This window comes from Acanthopagrus latus, chromosome 5, assembly GCF_904848185.1.
Source record: "Acanthopagrus latus isolate v.2019 chromosome 5, fAcaLat1.1, whole genome shotgun sequence".
Classification (NCBI taxonomy): Eukaryota; Metazoa; Chordata; class Actinopteri; order Spariformes; family Sparidae; genus Acanthopagrus; species Acanthopagrus latus.
The window spans coordinates 26,451,882-26,466,591 of record NC_051043.1 but is presented as its reverse complement, the minus strand read 5'-3'; the positions used below and the strand labels follow the sequence as shown (position 1 = coordinate 26,466,591).

Below are 14,710 nucleotides of genomic sequence, written 5' to 3'. Positions count from 1 at the left end.
TTGAAATAACTCAAGTGATATCACATCTGCATTAAACTGTAATGAATCACAAAGTACGTCATTTTTTCATAGTGTGGTGCTTCATTTATTAAAATCTGGACCTCATTTTCACTTTAGACAGGAAAAAAAAAGAGACATTTACCCAACAGCAGGTTTTTCATGAAGACACACAATCACACACACAAAGTAGACAACAGCAGGCAGAACAGTTTGGTGCTTGCCACATCACTGAAGTACAGGAATATTTAGAATTTAAAAAAGTTCTAAAAATATTAACTGATGAAATGAAAGACAGCTACGTGAAATCCAACAAATAAAAATGATAAGAAAAAATGTCCATTATTGGCACAGCAAGTTAGAAAAAGCAGGCTACATGGAGTAATAATAATGAGTAGGATACAGTACATTAAATAGTGGAATTACCAGCCGGTCAACAGACAGTTTACGCACATAAATATAAACTGAATGTAGTATTCAATCAGGGACTGACAAATACCAACATAGAGACTCTCTGGCATCTTTCAGCCTCCAAGTGATAATGTTAAGTTGTACACCAGCGAGTACACACAGCGAATCTTCCATGATAATTGAAAAGAAGATTTAAACCTGTCTTTGAGTCAGTGGGAGTGTTTTCAAGCTGTTTTTTATTCGTCTCACGAACTGATATTTTTGTGGTGATGGAAGATAATAAAACCATGAGAGAGCTTGTGCGCCACAAACAAGTTTACTCTTCGTTCCAAGTTTTCAGTGTTTAAAATACAAGACCCTGAAACTTTTGAGGTCTGTGTTCGGATTTCACACAATAAAATGATAACCTGACCACTTAAGATCACTCGACTCCTACTTCAGTACCACAATTCATTGGTTAACTGTGTGAAACTTCCCTTTGCTGACATACATGATTATCACGATTCAGAACTCCATCATAAATCAAACATGCTCTCGCTAATAAGACAGACACACAAAGTCACTGGCTACGGGCTGTAACCACAAGCTACAATACGCCCACATCAAGTCCCACCTTCAAGTCAACTATATGCAACTATGCAAATTCATTCAAGAAAACACTATTTTCATTTTACACATGGTAAGATTTGCAAACAGACATCACAAGATAAGACAGAACAGCTGTGATGACGGAATGAGAGAAAACAATCTTCGGTTTTGCGTCCCGTTAAATCATGTATCGTTAAACATTTGGTCTATACAGTACTGTCATCAGTGCAAATGTTGACTGACAGAGAAATAAGACTCATAATACACATCCCTAATATAATCATTACATCACATTTTGGAAAGATGCTCTACCTCAACGACATGTATATCATTCAACAAAACGTTATATAGGCATAAAAACATGGCATGCAAGAAAATCCAAAATAGCTGGACTATGTGGGCGACCTGGGGGTGAGGGGTTTACTGCAGAGACGAACCGGGTGTCAAAAATAAAGGAAATCTTTTACCTGATACCATTTAGTGAGCCTGAATTCAGACACTGAGCTATTCTTGTTACATTGTGCTGCCTTCATTTCAAGATAAAGATGAAAAGCAAGAGACTGAGTCTACTTACAGTGTCTGAATTCAGTCACGCCTGCGTACATGAACAAACACATGTAATAGCATCTGAGTGTGCTGAGAAACAGCCCTACCAGTATCTGGTGTTACTGTGATTGATTCCCTGTCAAAGAATGTTAACACTGCGTCTTTACTACACCGAGAAACTTAAGAGATGGGGCAAAAAAATGCTTTACAAACCATCTCACACATACCGATGCAAGTTTGTTAAATCTGAGTGTCATGGGGTTAAAATACTGGTTGGTTCTTTGGCTTCAGTAGTGCCATCATCTGATGAATTGAAGCATCCTGCAACATTACTGACTTGTGTACTTCGTTACTCAATGTTTCTCCTAAAAGCAACATTTCCCCCCCAGTTATGCACAGCATTAGGGTCATTTCTATAATGAAACATGGGTTTACAGAGTCCAGAGTCTATAAATGAAAATTACAAAAAACTTCAGCAAGGGGAATATGAGTATTTGAAGTGTTAAACAAAGAAAAAGCAAGGCAGGGAAAAACATCCTTTTATAACAGTGCAAGATCAGAAATATTTAAAAAATGGACAGAAATAAAAGTTATAAAAAGCTCTAGACTAACAAATTACAGTTGGCTACAGTGATGTACACAAAGCATGTGATCACAGCACAGTCTGAACATGTTATGCTGCTTGTTTTAATCAAGCTGGTTGTAAGTCTCTCGTTAAGTTACCGGTAAAAGCTATGTACATCAGCCTGCCTTTTTACAGTGTGTATTTTTGCCAGAGGATTAAAGGCACTAGACCTAATTTAATCTGTTATCAAGTTGAAAATCGATCCTAAAAATTCCCAAACAATTCTCAACCTAACAGATAGTAGTAAGACATGTAGCCAGTGTGACGTGACTAAAACATTAAGTTATTTTGTCTAATCCCATACTGTGGTTTAGTTGTTTGTGCATTCACACATTTGAATGTTAAAAATGGTTGTTTTTTCCCCAATTTAAACATTAGACCCACTAGCTGCAGGTTCAAATTCCTACAATGATCCATGCTAGTATCAAAACGATGAATGAAAGGCTGGATTTGATCGTAATCAAGCTTGGCATTTTCAACATGATGCAAGAACAAACTGTGCGCCCATTTATCAGTAAGTATTGTATGTTACGAAGACAGATTTTAAACTGTATCTGAAAAACTGTGAAGTGACTTCAAAGAGACAAAGTGATGATTTAATAAACTTGATATCTCTTTTCTAAATTCTATATATGTGTTGGTTGAGTCCCTGAGATATTGCTGCCGGTCTACGTTTTCTTCTAATTTGACGGGGACTTTTTGATTCAGTGCTTTTCGTCTCACAAGCTTAAAATACACACACATACATTTGAGTGGGTCACCCGGATGCTCATGCCCTCATTCACAAACACACAATGAAAAAGAGGTCCTGATGTCAAACTACTGCCACGATGGAACAGTGACTTCATGAAAATAAAAACTAGATCTACATGATTTCAACATTTTGGATGGTAAATGGAATAAATAAATCTTACAATAAACAACTAGCTAACATCTTTAAGATTTTTACATATTAGAAATACAATGTTTGTATCGGTCCCCTGCATCAGACACCCAACCCCCTCTCCTGCTTCAATAGTTTCAAAAAAGGGGAAAAAAGTTTGTGGACAAACCTGCGAAAGAATCGTAGCCCCCAGGTTATTCACAAGGATAGAAATGAAATTAAAAAAGATACATCAAATATGCTTATTCATTTAGCGCAAGCATTGAGGATGCTTATCCAAACACCAAAAATTCACTTGGGAGTTTCTCGAAAGTAGCTAAGGTGTAGAGCATTTAGAAAACCATGGACATCTCTCTGATAACTTCCTCACAGATGTAGCAAAAACCCTTCAAAGCCTTGAGACAGAAACGAAAGAAAAACTGTTGTTTGGTTGATTTGCGTAAGCTCAAAGTCAACTGTCCACACCTCTGAGGATTTTTAGGTGCTCTGTAACTAAAATCAACTCAAGCAGTTAAAATACTGTTTTCCAATCTAGTTTTGTCCCCGATCTGACCATAGAGTTGTAATTACCCAGTAGTTGCGTTGCTGCAGATTTGTACAGGAAACAGCATACTGACATCAGCTGCAGCTGGTTCTACATTATCCCCTCCCTCCCCTCCCATCCTCATTGCCTCCTACTGCTCGCTGGTGCGTTCCAGGCCGTCAATGACGCGGCTCAGCCTGATGTTAAGCAGCCTGATCTGAGTGTCCAGGTGGTCGATTTTCTCTTCCAATGAACCTGCACCTCCTCCCCGACGCCAGTATGCTCCCACAGGCCCTGTCATGAAATACACCGCCATGATGAAGCACAGTGGTAGCACTGCGCGCTCAGGGTCACCTTCAAACTTCTGCAGGATGTAGAGGCAGGACAGGGCGAAGAGCGTGACACGTGCCAGCCAGAAGAAGCGGCCGAACACAGCGTGCAGCAGGTAAAAGAAACCCCCCAGGAACATGGAAAGGAACCAGTAGGCCAAGAGCACAGCGGCGACCAGGAGAAGGGCACGTGCTGGAGAGTTGGTGAGAGATGTGGGGCTGAAGTAGTGGCTGAGGTTTGAGGCTACAATGGAAAGAAAGAGAGAGAAGAGATAAAAACAGATCTCTTAGAACATTTCTCTCTCTGTGCACAGTATCTTTCTTTGCTAGCAATGTCATAATAAATGTAAAACTTACAGTCGATGCCCATCACATCCAACAGGTCTGACCAGATCTTCCAAATGGTATCGAGAAAAGAGTCCACTCCATGGACAAACCGCTCCGTCGTTTTGGAGAAAAACTGCACAATCAAAAAAGGCAGAGGGAAAAATAAGAAGATTATCATCACATAAAATTATACGTACAACTGTGTATCAAGCCTAACAACATTTATGCAATCTCAGGCAAACTCATTATCCTTCTTTAAATCTCTGCATAAAACTACATTTTTTCATATGGCTTTGTTAACAGAGGTGATGTAATGTATTATCATTATTTTTCAGCTTCATGTCTTAAGCTCTGGGTTTGGCTGTGTTACTTTATGTTTTCTGTGTAATGCACTTTGTAACTTTGTTTTTGAACTGTGCCAATTTTCATTTTTATCCAAATAGTTTTAAAGACCACATTTGAGTAAACTGATTTTGGACTGTTGCACCTTTACCCACAGAGACATGATATCCACATTACTCACTAAAAATCTTGTTGTATTAATATTTTAAGTGTCAGTAGTCAATATTGAGATTCTGTTATTGCATTGTTTGATATTGTCTAGCCCTCACATTTAAGAAGTGCTTTAAGGGAGATGCTTGAAAAATATTTCAGTACTGTTTTATAGCCATATTGCTGAGCCTTAATGACATTACAGTTTTTGAAACTTATGATTACAAATATTAGAATAATCACATGTATAGTTTATGACACTACTGATGCTCCATTCTGTTGATGTGTGACAATAAGCTGAAGCACAATATTAGACTGTGCCTCTGGGACACCTACATTAACAGTATCAAGTTACACCTTTATATGACATGATATTTACACCACAAAGGTGTATTCAAGGGCACCTGACGGTCAATGTCAGTTATAAAAAGGTAGACTAACTAAAGATGATGCTCATCTACATCTGTTTACCTGAAAAAATTGGTGTATTTTTATTCTATGTTTTTAGTGCACACCACCCCTGCACTTACACCAGTAAAAGTACATCTTATCTGATCTGTAATCAAGTTGATCAAGTTTAATCAGGTCACTTCTGGTTGATCATTAACTATGAATCTGGCAGACTGACCCCCCCAAAGCTTACTACTTTCTACTCCACAGCTGTGTGTAAATTAACAGTTTTGTTTCCCCACATACAGAAAAAAAAGCTAAATCTGCTCTGTGCATAATCACGTGTGTGACATGGTCATGGTGTGTGTCACTTGGGGATCGTCTTGGCGGCCACAAGCAGGAAATAACATTAGATTTCAAAATGCAGGAAGTGCATGTGGACCAATGAGAGCAGACAGGCTAATATGTTTCGTTAGCAGGGGGCTAGCTTTCTAGTAACGTGAAGATGAAATAAGGAAGCAGCTCTTCTGGCCTGGTCCGATGGGGCTACATGTCATCCGGACGGTGACACCAGATGCACTTGCTGATGGACTCGGTCCAATGAATGACAATACTGGGTTTACACGACAGAATAACAGATTTTAAACGGCTACAGCGTGAAAACACGTCTCGCTGCACTGTGCACGGCAGCGCTCCGTCACCTGACATCCTCCACAGATGAAGAAAAACACTCGATAAAGGCTAATTTTTCAAAATGGCATCCGTGAAATTGTTGGCCAGGCCTGAGCGCGCTTGTTTCCTGTTCTCCATTCTCACACCACAGAAAAAAAAAAGAAAAAAAAAAAAAAGCGCCATTAGCTGCCGGCTTCTAGCAGCCAGAGCACCGGAGCAAGCGGTTATCTTCACAATACATGTCCAACACTGACCTTGTATAACCCTCTGATGTTGTCCTCCCCGAAAACACTGCTCAGAGTCTGGTAGATGCCATTAGCTGCCCGTCGGAAGCTGTTCTGGTTGCTGGTCCTGCTCCTGCCCGCCTCGGTTGTGCATAGAAAACACGCGGAAAGCACCAAGAAAACCACGATGAACCTGATTCCCTTCATGGCACCGATGTTCAGTGATGTCGAGCAGAAACGTGTATCAAAAATGGTTCAGTAAAACGCAAGTTAAAACGGGTAGCTAGCTGCCTAATGTGATACCTCGCTGGGGTCCGACTGACTGTGATGATGATGGTGATAACCCGTGTTGCCTTCAAGGACACTCGTACACCTGCCACTCCCTCCCCCTCGCTTATCGAAATGAACGTGCGGAAGGCAGATGACTCGTGTCAGCTGCTTCATCTTAACGGTCAAACAACAATCAGATGCTGTACTGAGCATTGTCAAAAGTTAATACTCTGATTGGTGTTTGAACTGGTTTATGTGAAAAACGACACTGACTTTTTATGTCTCCTTTAAGCAAAAATAAAATGACCGACTGTCATTTGTAAAAAGTATTCATACGCATAATTCAGACTGCTAAATTAATAAACAGACATCTTTTACATGTATTTTCCATCAAATTGACCTCTTTAATTAGGGCAATGCCTCTGTGGTTACAACATTTACGATGACAAGTGAAAGCATCATTTGTGTGTCAGGACAGCCTAGTCTGTAGCTTGCTGCTGCCCTCCAGTGGTGGAGACAGTTGTGGAGGCCTGAACTTTTTGTTTACACCTTTCATATAAATGCTGCTTTAAAAAAAAAATCTTGATTCTGTGTTTCTCCTAAGGAGAGAGAATATTGATGGCAAAATAAATAAATAAATAAATGAAATAAAAAAATGGTTCAATCGATGCAGAGAGGGTTTCATCCCCTAGTTTTTCCACAGATATTCAAACAACAAATTGATTAGAAATGGCAAAAAGTTGGCTTTCAATCATAGCCCCTGCAAGAAACAATGATCACGGTTTGTATTATAATATGGCCAGCATCTTAATTTACATTCTCAGGTGTACTCAAGTACTTTCATCCTCTGTTCTGGTCTGGCAAGTTTAGGATTATGGGATATAATTTTGAGCATATGGTTGACTTATTAATGTTTTATCCTGTGGCAATTTGATCAATGGGCATTTTCTAGTATCACTGTAACACGGATAATCGTCATTTAGCAACAGTAATCATGTCATTGTTAAAGTGATACATTTCTCTACATTATTGTTTTTGCTGTATTTGTGCAAGACAATCTGTTCCTCCTGGGGATTATTAACATTTGTCAAATGAAATACCATCATGCAGACCAAACCTCCTGCTGATGAAACATGACAAGAAGCTCAGTAAGACACAGTTTACTGCTGCTCCAGTCTCGGCACTTGTTACTGGGATTCCCCTGAGCTCTCATTATCCAAATCTTGACTGCATTGTTGGGCAGACTAATGGTGCAGAAGGAAGTAGGTCAAGACTGCAAATAATCATAACAAGAGTGGTGTAGAGTAGTGCAATAAAGCCAAATGCAGAAACAGGTGTTTTTTTCACTCCAGACATGAGCAAGCAGTGTGTTTACTCCTAGGAGCATGAGTATTCTATAGTCTCTATAAATGAGCATTAACTGGACCAATTTAAAGGAAGATTAGTGGTTAAATTGTTGGGATCACCCACTAGATGGTAGAATTGGACTATGGCTGCACCTTGACAACAAAAACCTCTGAAAAACACGAGTTGAATGCATATTAGCTATAACTGTAAGAGGGTGTACATTTATTCTACAATCATTTCACAAACACGCAAGAAACATGAATGTGATAGGAATTTCAAGGTATATATCTTACAGGGGCACTGTGTATTTTTTTGGAGAAAAAACTCAGAATTTTTTTATTTACATTATTAATGAGGTGATAATACAAACTCAGATTTGTTTTTTTTTTTTTCCAGAACTGAAACAACAAGCAGCTCTCAGAGGATAATAAGGTGGCCTGAATACTGAAAATGGATAGATAGATATAAACAAAGTATGAAATTGTGTAGTCCTTTATAGTCAGTTTGTTTATCAAGTTTGTTTGGATATAAGAAGACATCAATGTGTCTCTTCTGATTACAATTTCTTTCAAAAAAACCCCCTACATATTGCACCTTTACGGCTGTTCTTCCTTCCTTCTCTTACATCTTTAAAGGTCTCTTGTTTTCCATACGTCTGCTTTCTGACGCCGGTCACTGTAATCACGTGGTATCCTAGCAACGACGCACGCACGGTAACGCAGAGCGCCGACAACACCTCTTGTGAAGAGAGCAGCGACGGAAAGTTTAACCATAAGAATGTAATAAAGTGTGAACTAAGATAACTTAAGTGGGACTTTCGGTCGATTCATGCGGGTTTCTGAACTGTTCAAATGTGGTAAAGTTGAGCCACCAAGGCCGGGTGAGTTAAAATGTATGACCGAGCTCCTAGAGTGACCTTCGTGACAACAAGCGGCGCCTCAACGTCAGTTGGCCCCGGGTCGTATGATGTTTGCCGGCCTGAATTTAAAACAGGTAGGGGTCAGCTTCAGATAGCTAGACTTAGTTTGGACTTACTGTGGGTGAAAATCTTAAATGCTCCTCGAGAAAAAATACGCTTGCTTCTTCTTTTACCTCCTGATAAAACGTAACTTGGGTGAAAATGTAGCATCAACGGTCGTTAGCTACATGATTAAACATCGCCTAGCTAGCCGTTTGTCAAAATGCTAATGCTAACAATACCTGAGAAACAGCAAGTAAATGTAGAATTTAACTTTACAGTGATGACGTTAAAATGTAATCTATTTATAATTAGAAAGATGACATAACATTGAAACTTAATGTTAGCTCGCATATTAGGCAGTGATGGAATGTAATATAATGCAGCCCTGCAACATAGGTAAAGTTATATCTACCTTATGTTGGCAAAAAATGAAGGACAAAATCTGGCAGTGTTATTCAACACATTAGTCATGAGATATATAGGTCAAGTTTCAATTTTCCTGTTACCTTTCCCTGTAGAACTTAAAGAACACAGCATTAATGTATATTCTGCATTTATTTGTTTTTCTGTATTGCAGTTGGCAATGCTCCATTCCTGTCTTTTACCGACAGACAGTCAATATTCAATGAGTCCAGTGATGTACCAGCACCTGGACAATACAACTCCTCACCTATCAGGGTAGGTCAGAGGTGATCATTTAGGTACAATAAATCCAACTGTCTTGCTCGATTACAGCTTATTTTTCTCTGTGTGTCTGCTGGTCTCTCTGCTGAACCTACCTCTTTTCAGCTAAACATCCATGCTGGCCGCAGTCTTCAGAATCGCTCCAAGCGTTTTGAGGAGGTAGTATCGGAGGTCCCGGGCCCTGGGGCCTACAATGTGCTGCCCGCCTCAGGAAACACGCTCAAGGCCGTGACGGCAGGACACGCTGAGAAGCCTCACAGGAAAACGGTAGGCATATGGGTAATGTTATGAGGACAGAATATTATTTATTATTGATTTAATCTTTCCAGCCATCATGTTGTATAAGATCCACAGTATGTCCTCTGTATATATGACAAATATATGTGGAAAAGTGCTCTCTCACATTGACCTGGTTAAGATCCAACATGGAACAAAAAATCATCTAATACTAGGGCTGGTGGTAATGCCTTAAAATAAAACGTCCTATTGAGGCTAATTGCATTACAAGATATGTATCTAAATAAAGCTGTTAATAAATTCTTGGAGTTTGCAACAAAATCAAATATTACAACAGTTGTGATGGTCAAATACCTCACTGATATTGTGACAGTACTGTAGGGATGACTACTTGTACTTCTACCACTTTGTACTACCATATGATATCCAAAATCTGAGACAATTTGTAGTCTAATATCACAGTAATGATATACTATCAATATGATGCCTAGCCCTATCTATTACCTATACAAAAATAGGCATAACATTTACACGACAGACTTTTTACTCTTGTGCTGGTGTTAACCTAAATGTCCCTCTGAGCTTTTCAGAGGTCACCTTTTCACTCTGGTCCTCATTTAACCAGGGTAGTGTCTCATGCTCTGTCAACACTACACATACAGAAACAGTTAGCAACTTTTATTCTCACACAAACTATGAAAAATGAAATAACATGTACTGCTCTCATCAGCATTGTGTAATTTAATGTGCTGTACTTGTGCCATTTGTCAGAGCTATGAATAGCAGCGCCTACTCCCAAAGTGTTGACTGCCAATATCTGCAGACGCACCTTGCCAGTACCTTAGCCATTAACAACAATCTATGGGAATTCAAAGGCTGCTATTTCAAAACTTTGGAGAGAAATACTTGTGCTGTAGACTTGTGTCAAAACAGTCACTGTTCTATTGTTCTTAATAAAAGAACACCACCTGGTGTTTTTGCTGTAACATTTTAAAATTTATCACATACAGTGAGGCATACATAAAAAAGAAAGAATGTGTCTTTTTGTCCTTAATTAGTCAGACATGCTGTCACATCTTGTTAGGTAAAGCCTGTTATATGTGTGGCAGAAGTCATTTATAATACGCAGCTGAGACTCAGTAACAAGGTCACAATGAAGAAGGAGATCATTAGGATAAAAACTGTAAAGTTACCAGACTAAGAAACTCTTGTAGGAAATTGTAACTTGATTTTTAATGTTAGAGTGACAATTGTTTTTGTCTCAAGTGTGGAAATGTCAAATAGGATGATAAACACAGGGAGATGAGCCAGTTTTCTGGCATGTATTGATTTTCTTAATGCCACTGTAACAGTGTAATAAAATACTTGTTAGGTTGAATATGCCATCTTTTATGTATTACTCTCAGTGCAAGTTTATCATGGTTATTCATCAAATTGAACAAATAGAAGAGCTGTGTAGCTTTGTAACATTTGGCGCAGCAGAACCTTCCACCTGTTTGCTTTGAAAAATTACGGCCAGGTGGTTTCAGAATTTTCAGACGATGTGCTCAGAAAGCAAGCTAACAATTCCTTGCATGATTTACGAACCTTTGAGAAAATATGTTGAATATTAGATGTGGCCAGTCCAGCAGCCTCCAGCTTCATCAGCAGTGATACTATAGTAGTGAAACATAATAAATTCAGTCTTGCAGTGAACTGAGGTGATATTAAGTTGCTCTTTCCATTCCCCCTGCTATTTTAAATTTATTCCCAGAGCATACACGCATTGCTAAGCTTTGAGTTAACACTGAGCTCTGGGCTTTTATCTGATCTAGACTGATACCAATGATTAGCTCACTTCGTACGGTGAATGGAGTATTAGAAACTTTTACTTCCAGACCTGACCAATCATAAAAGAGAGGGATTATTCACACACTTCACTTCCAGAGAGTCAGTAGAAAGCTTTCATGCATTTTGACTGAGATTGCCTTCATTGCCTACTCCCTCAGATATTGTTCCTATTCCAAACTTCTAGTTCAGTCTTCTTTCTTCCTCTTTTTCCCCTTTCCTCTTTTGTTTCTTATCTGCTGCCTCCCCTCAGTCCTTTTCTCTATGTGTCCCTCCCTCAGTTTCATATTATATTGGCCCCAGGCATTGCACAGCTACTTTAGAAGCCACGGCATCCTTTCCATCACAGTCCATGATTTCTCTTCCCACTCTCCCTGTCTGTCTGTCCAAGCAGTGGCTGTGGGCTAAACGTCTCCAGCACCGTCAGTCATGTATCCCATCCATTCCTTCCCCGGGCCAGGCCTATGGCTATGAGGAAGACGCACTGGGTGAGCTCAGCAAACAGCAGCCCCCTCCCAGGGATACAACCCTGGGGCCAGCTTACTACAATCCACTGCTGGTAGGTAAAGATTAACACACACACACATGCGCGCTCATGTTGAAGTTTGAATGTTCATCCATCGGAGAATGGGAAGTGCTCATTTGTGCATGCATGTGTGCTTGCATTAGTCTGTACGAGTGTGTGTTTGAGTGTACTTACTCTGCCCGCGAGGCGAGGTCCATTAGTGTTAGTCAGATCTAATGCAACCCCCACCCCCTCCCGATTCAGTTGGCCCAAAACCCATTTCCATAGCTAATGAATGCAGCTCCACTTTAAAAAAGCCACACTGCACCAATGCTCATCCATTTTACATGCCAACAAAGAGAGCCATTAGTAATTATTCTTGAAGCTATATTACAGTATTCACTTAAAATAATGCACACGCCTGCTGGTCTGGCTCTCAATTAGGTCATTTTTCATCTGTTAATGACCACAGGAAGTCAACAGCGTCCTTGAGTGTTGGCCGAGGTTGTGTCAACACACCGGCACAGGCACAGAGGCGCGCTGTGATTTAGGGCTATCAGCAGTTCATCCATCCAAGGCTCTTTCTTCCGTCTCGACTTCTGTTGCTTTCCCTTTGAAAGTTCAACTTCAGTTTCTGTGCATCTTCCCCCTTCTGTCTCTGCGTCTGACACACTAATTTCTTTAAACTCAAACACTTCCCCCGCCCCATGCTCCAACTGAGTTCAGAAGTGTGGAGAGGCAGAATTAAGTGGTTGTCTGAGGATGTAACTTCAAAGTGGCTGGAGCAGCCTTTGAATGATAAGACATTGGAAAGAAATCAAACGTGTTAGCGTGTGTGTTATTGAGAAAAACAAAAACATCTTAATCGGTTTTATCGACTGACCCTAAAATTATGTTTCACGTCTGTATTGACAGAACAATTACTTAACTGCATCGACTAATACTTTCCACTTAGTGCACAGAATTATAGACAAAATAATATGCTGGAATACTGAGTAGTTATCGGCATAAACATGTTCATCATAAATGTATTGATACTGACGTATATACCGATGCTGACCGATATGAACAAAAATACTTTGCATAATGCAGTAAACAGTATCACCATGAGAAATGTTGTTAATTGAGAATGTGCAGTGTTAGATTTGGCAGATTATCATAACACAGCTGGCCAGATGGTGATATGGAGCCCAGGCTGTGTTAGTTTAAAGGAGACAGAGACCAGAATCTGTTTTTAAAATGGGGAAATTTAAAAGATAAAGATTGCAGAATTTTCTGCAAAAATGAACACAGTTCTGCCAAATTATTTTCCCTTATTCAGTGTTGTAATGATGTCTTAATTCATTTCTTTCATTAATTTCTAAGGAGCATTATCAATGGGTGACCAAAATGCCTTTGGATGGTTCCTACAACCCACAACCAATCAGGCCAATTTGTTCTGAGTTTTTTTTAAGCCTGGTGAGATGTGATGAACACACAGGTGACTGTCCTGTCACTCAGTGTATTAAAACCTGCCCCATTTTAGATGAACAGTTGTGAATGGCCTGAAACAAACCAAGTCCATGATTGGTTGAAGTCTTTCTTGACATTATTTTCATGTTCATTAAGCAATTCAGTGTATGAAAGTGTCTGCTTTGTTATGTTTCTTCACTCATTCCTACAGGTTTTTCCTTTAATTCACCAGCAATCTGTTAATCTCAGTGTTTATTTTCTAATAGACTTTGTTGCAATGTTGCTTTTTCTGTAAATAACCTGCCCTAGAAGTCAAGTATTGGTTTGCCTCTACAAAGAAAATTTGGTGCAAAGATGAGAGATGGAAATGGATATGACTGTCCTCTCTGCAGATCCTGAATCAGATTCAAAGCTATAATGTGTTTTGTATACGTTTGTAGAAACCATTTCAGCCCGCAGGATCCTGCCCACACATGGCCCTACTGACAAAAACTTTTATTTATGCTACCTTCTTTTATTCTCATTTAAATAATAGATAGCCTGCCACTCCAGTTTATCAACGCTGAATGAATATGTTCATACCCAGGAGCTGTGTTTTTGTTTTGTTTTTAAAAGCTGTCCTTGACATAAAAAGGCAATTGGTGCCTCTGAACTCAAAGCCAGCTGCGATACCATCACGGTGCTTGTCTGTGTCTCAGTGCAAGGCAAACAGTTATGTTTTTCTTTTTAACTTAAAGCATCTGAAAGTCCTTGTTTCTCCTCAAAACTGGATTGGTAGATCACAGGGGACAGAAACTCAGATCTCATCTTCTAGTCACTGCTGAACTTGAGATGAGGAGACAGGCACCACATGGAGTGAGAAACTTTTTGAGTCTTCCTGTCCTCCCATAACCTGCCTCATTAAACAGATACAGTTGGGCTAAGTTAAGTATAGAAATGATTGGGAGGAATTGTAGATGTTGGTTTCGCTTTCAAGGGACAAGTAGTAGACTTGGCAGGAAAATGAATTGAAGTAAATCAAGAGCTTTCAAATAAAAGTCCTTCAAAAGACACATAATTACCCCACTTAACTTTTTGATTAGAGAAATTATGGAAAACATTACATTTTGTGTGTATTATGCTCTCTCTGTTCTGAGAGCAAATAGTGAGATCTGGTCTTTAAAAACTCCATTGCCAGGCAATTTATGTATCTACTTAATTCATATTTAATTTTTACCTCTCCCTGTTGTTTGTAGATCCCAACAGGCTGAAGGCTTAAGACTTTGGTGATCCACTCATTTGTTTCACATTTGTGGTTATGAAAAGATATCTAGACAACATTTAAGTGGATTACCATTAAAATGGTTCACACATTTATATCCCCCTAACAATGAACTGTAGTAACTTTGGTGGTCAGTTAAGTTTAATACATCACCATCGT

At 39.4% G+C, this 14,710-nt stretch overlaps 2 protein-coding genes across 3 annotated transcripts in view; one reads left to right on the top strand and one right to left on the bottom strand.

The window, feature by feature from the left end:
- Positions 1–61: 61 nt before the first annotated feature.
- On the bottom strand, positions 62–6,379 carry LOC119019299 (bri3 binding protein). The gene is made up of 3 exons (XM_037097754.1): positions 6,038–6,379; positions 4,260–4,362; positions 62–4,146 (listed from the first exon to the last, which is right to left on the bottom strand). Exons 1-3 carry the CDS (start codon positions 6,212–6,214, stop codon positions 3,725–3,727), a joined length of 702 nt encoding a protein of 233 aa, XP_036953649.1. The 5' UTR covers positions 6,215–6,379; the 3' UTR covers positions 62–3,724.
- A 1,937-nt stretch (positions 6,380–8,316) lies between these two features.
- stpg2 (sperm-tail PG-rich repeat containing 2) overlaps positions 8,317–14,710 on the top strand; it is a 52,387-nt gene continuing 45,993 nt past the window's right edge. Inside the window, exons 1-4 of one of the 2 annotated variants that reach the window (XM_037098447.1) lie at positions 8,317–8,617; positions 9,163–9,263; positions 9,375–9,536; positions 11,728–11,892. In XM_037098447.1, the coding sequence (XP_036954342.1) occupies positions 8,515–8,617; positions 9,163–9,263; positions 9,375–9,536; positions 11,728–11,892 (531 nt within the window). In that variant the 5' untranslated portion in view covers positions 8,317–8,514. The remainder of the gene's footprint in view (positions 8,618–9,162; positions 9,264–9,374; positions 9,537–11,727; positions 11,893–14,710) is intronic. The other variant, XM_037098446.1, reaches the window with a different exon arrangement.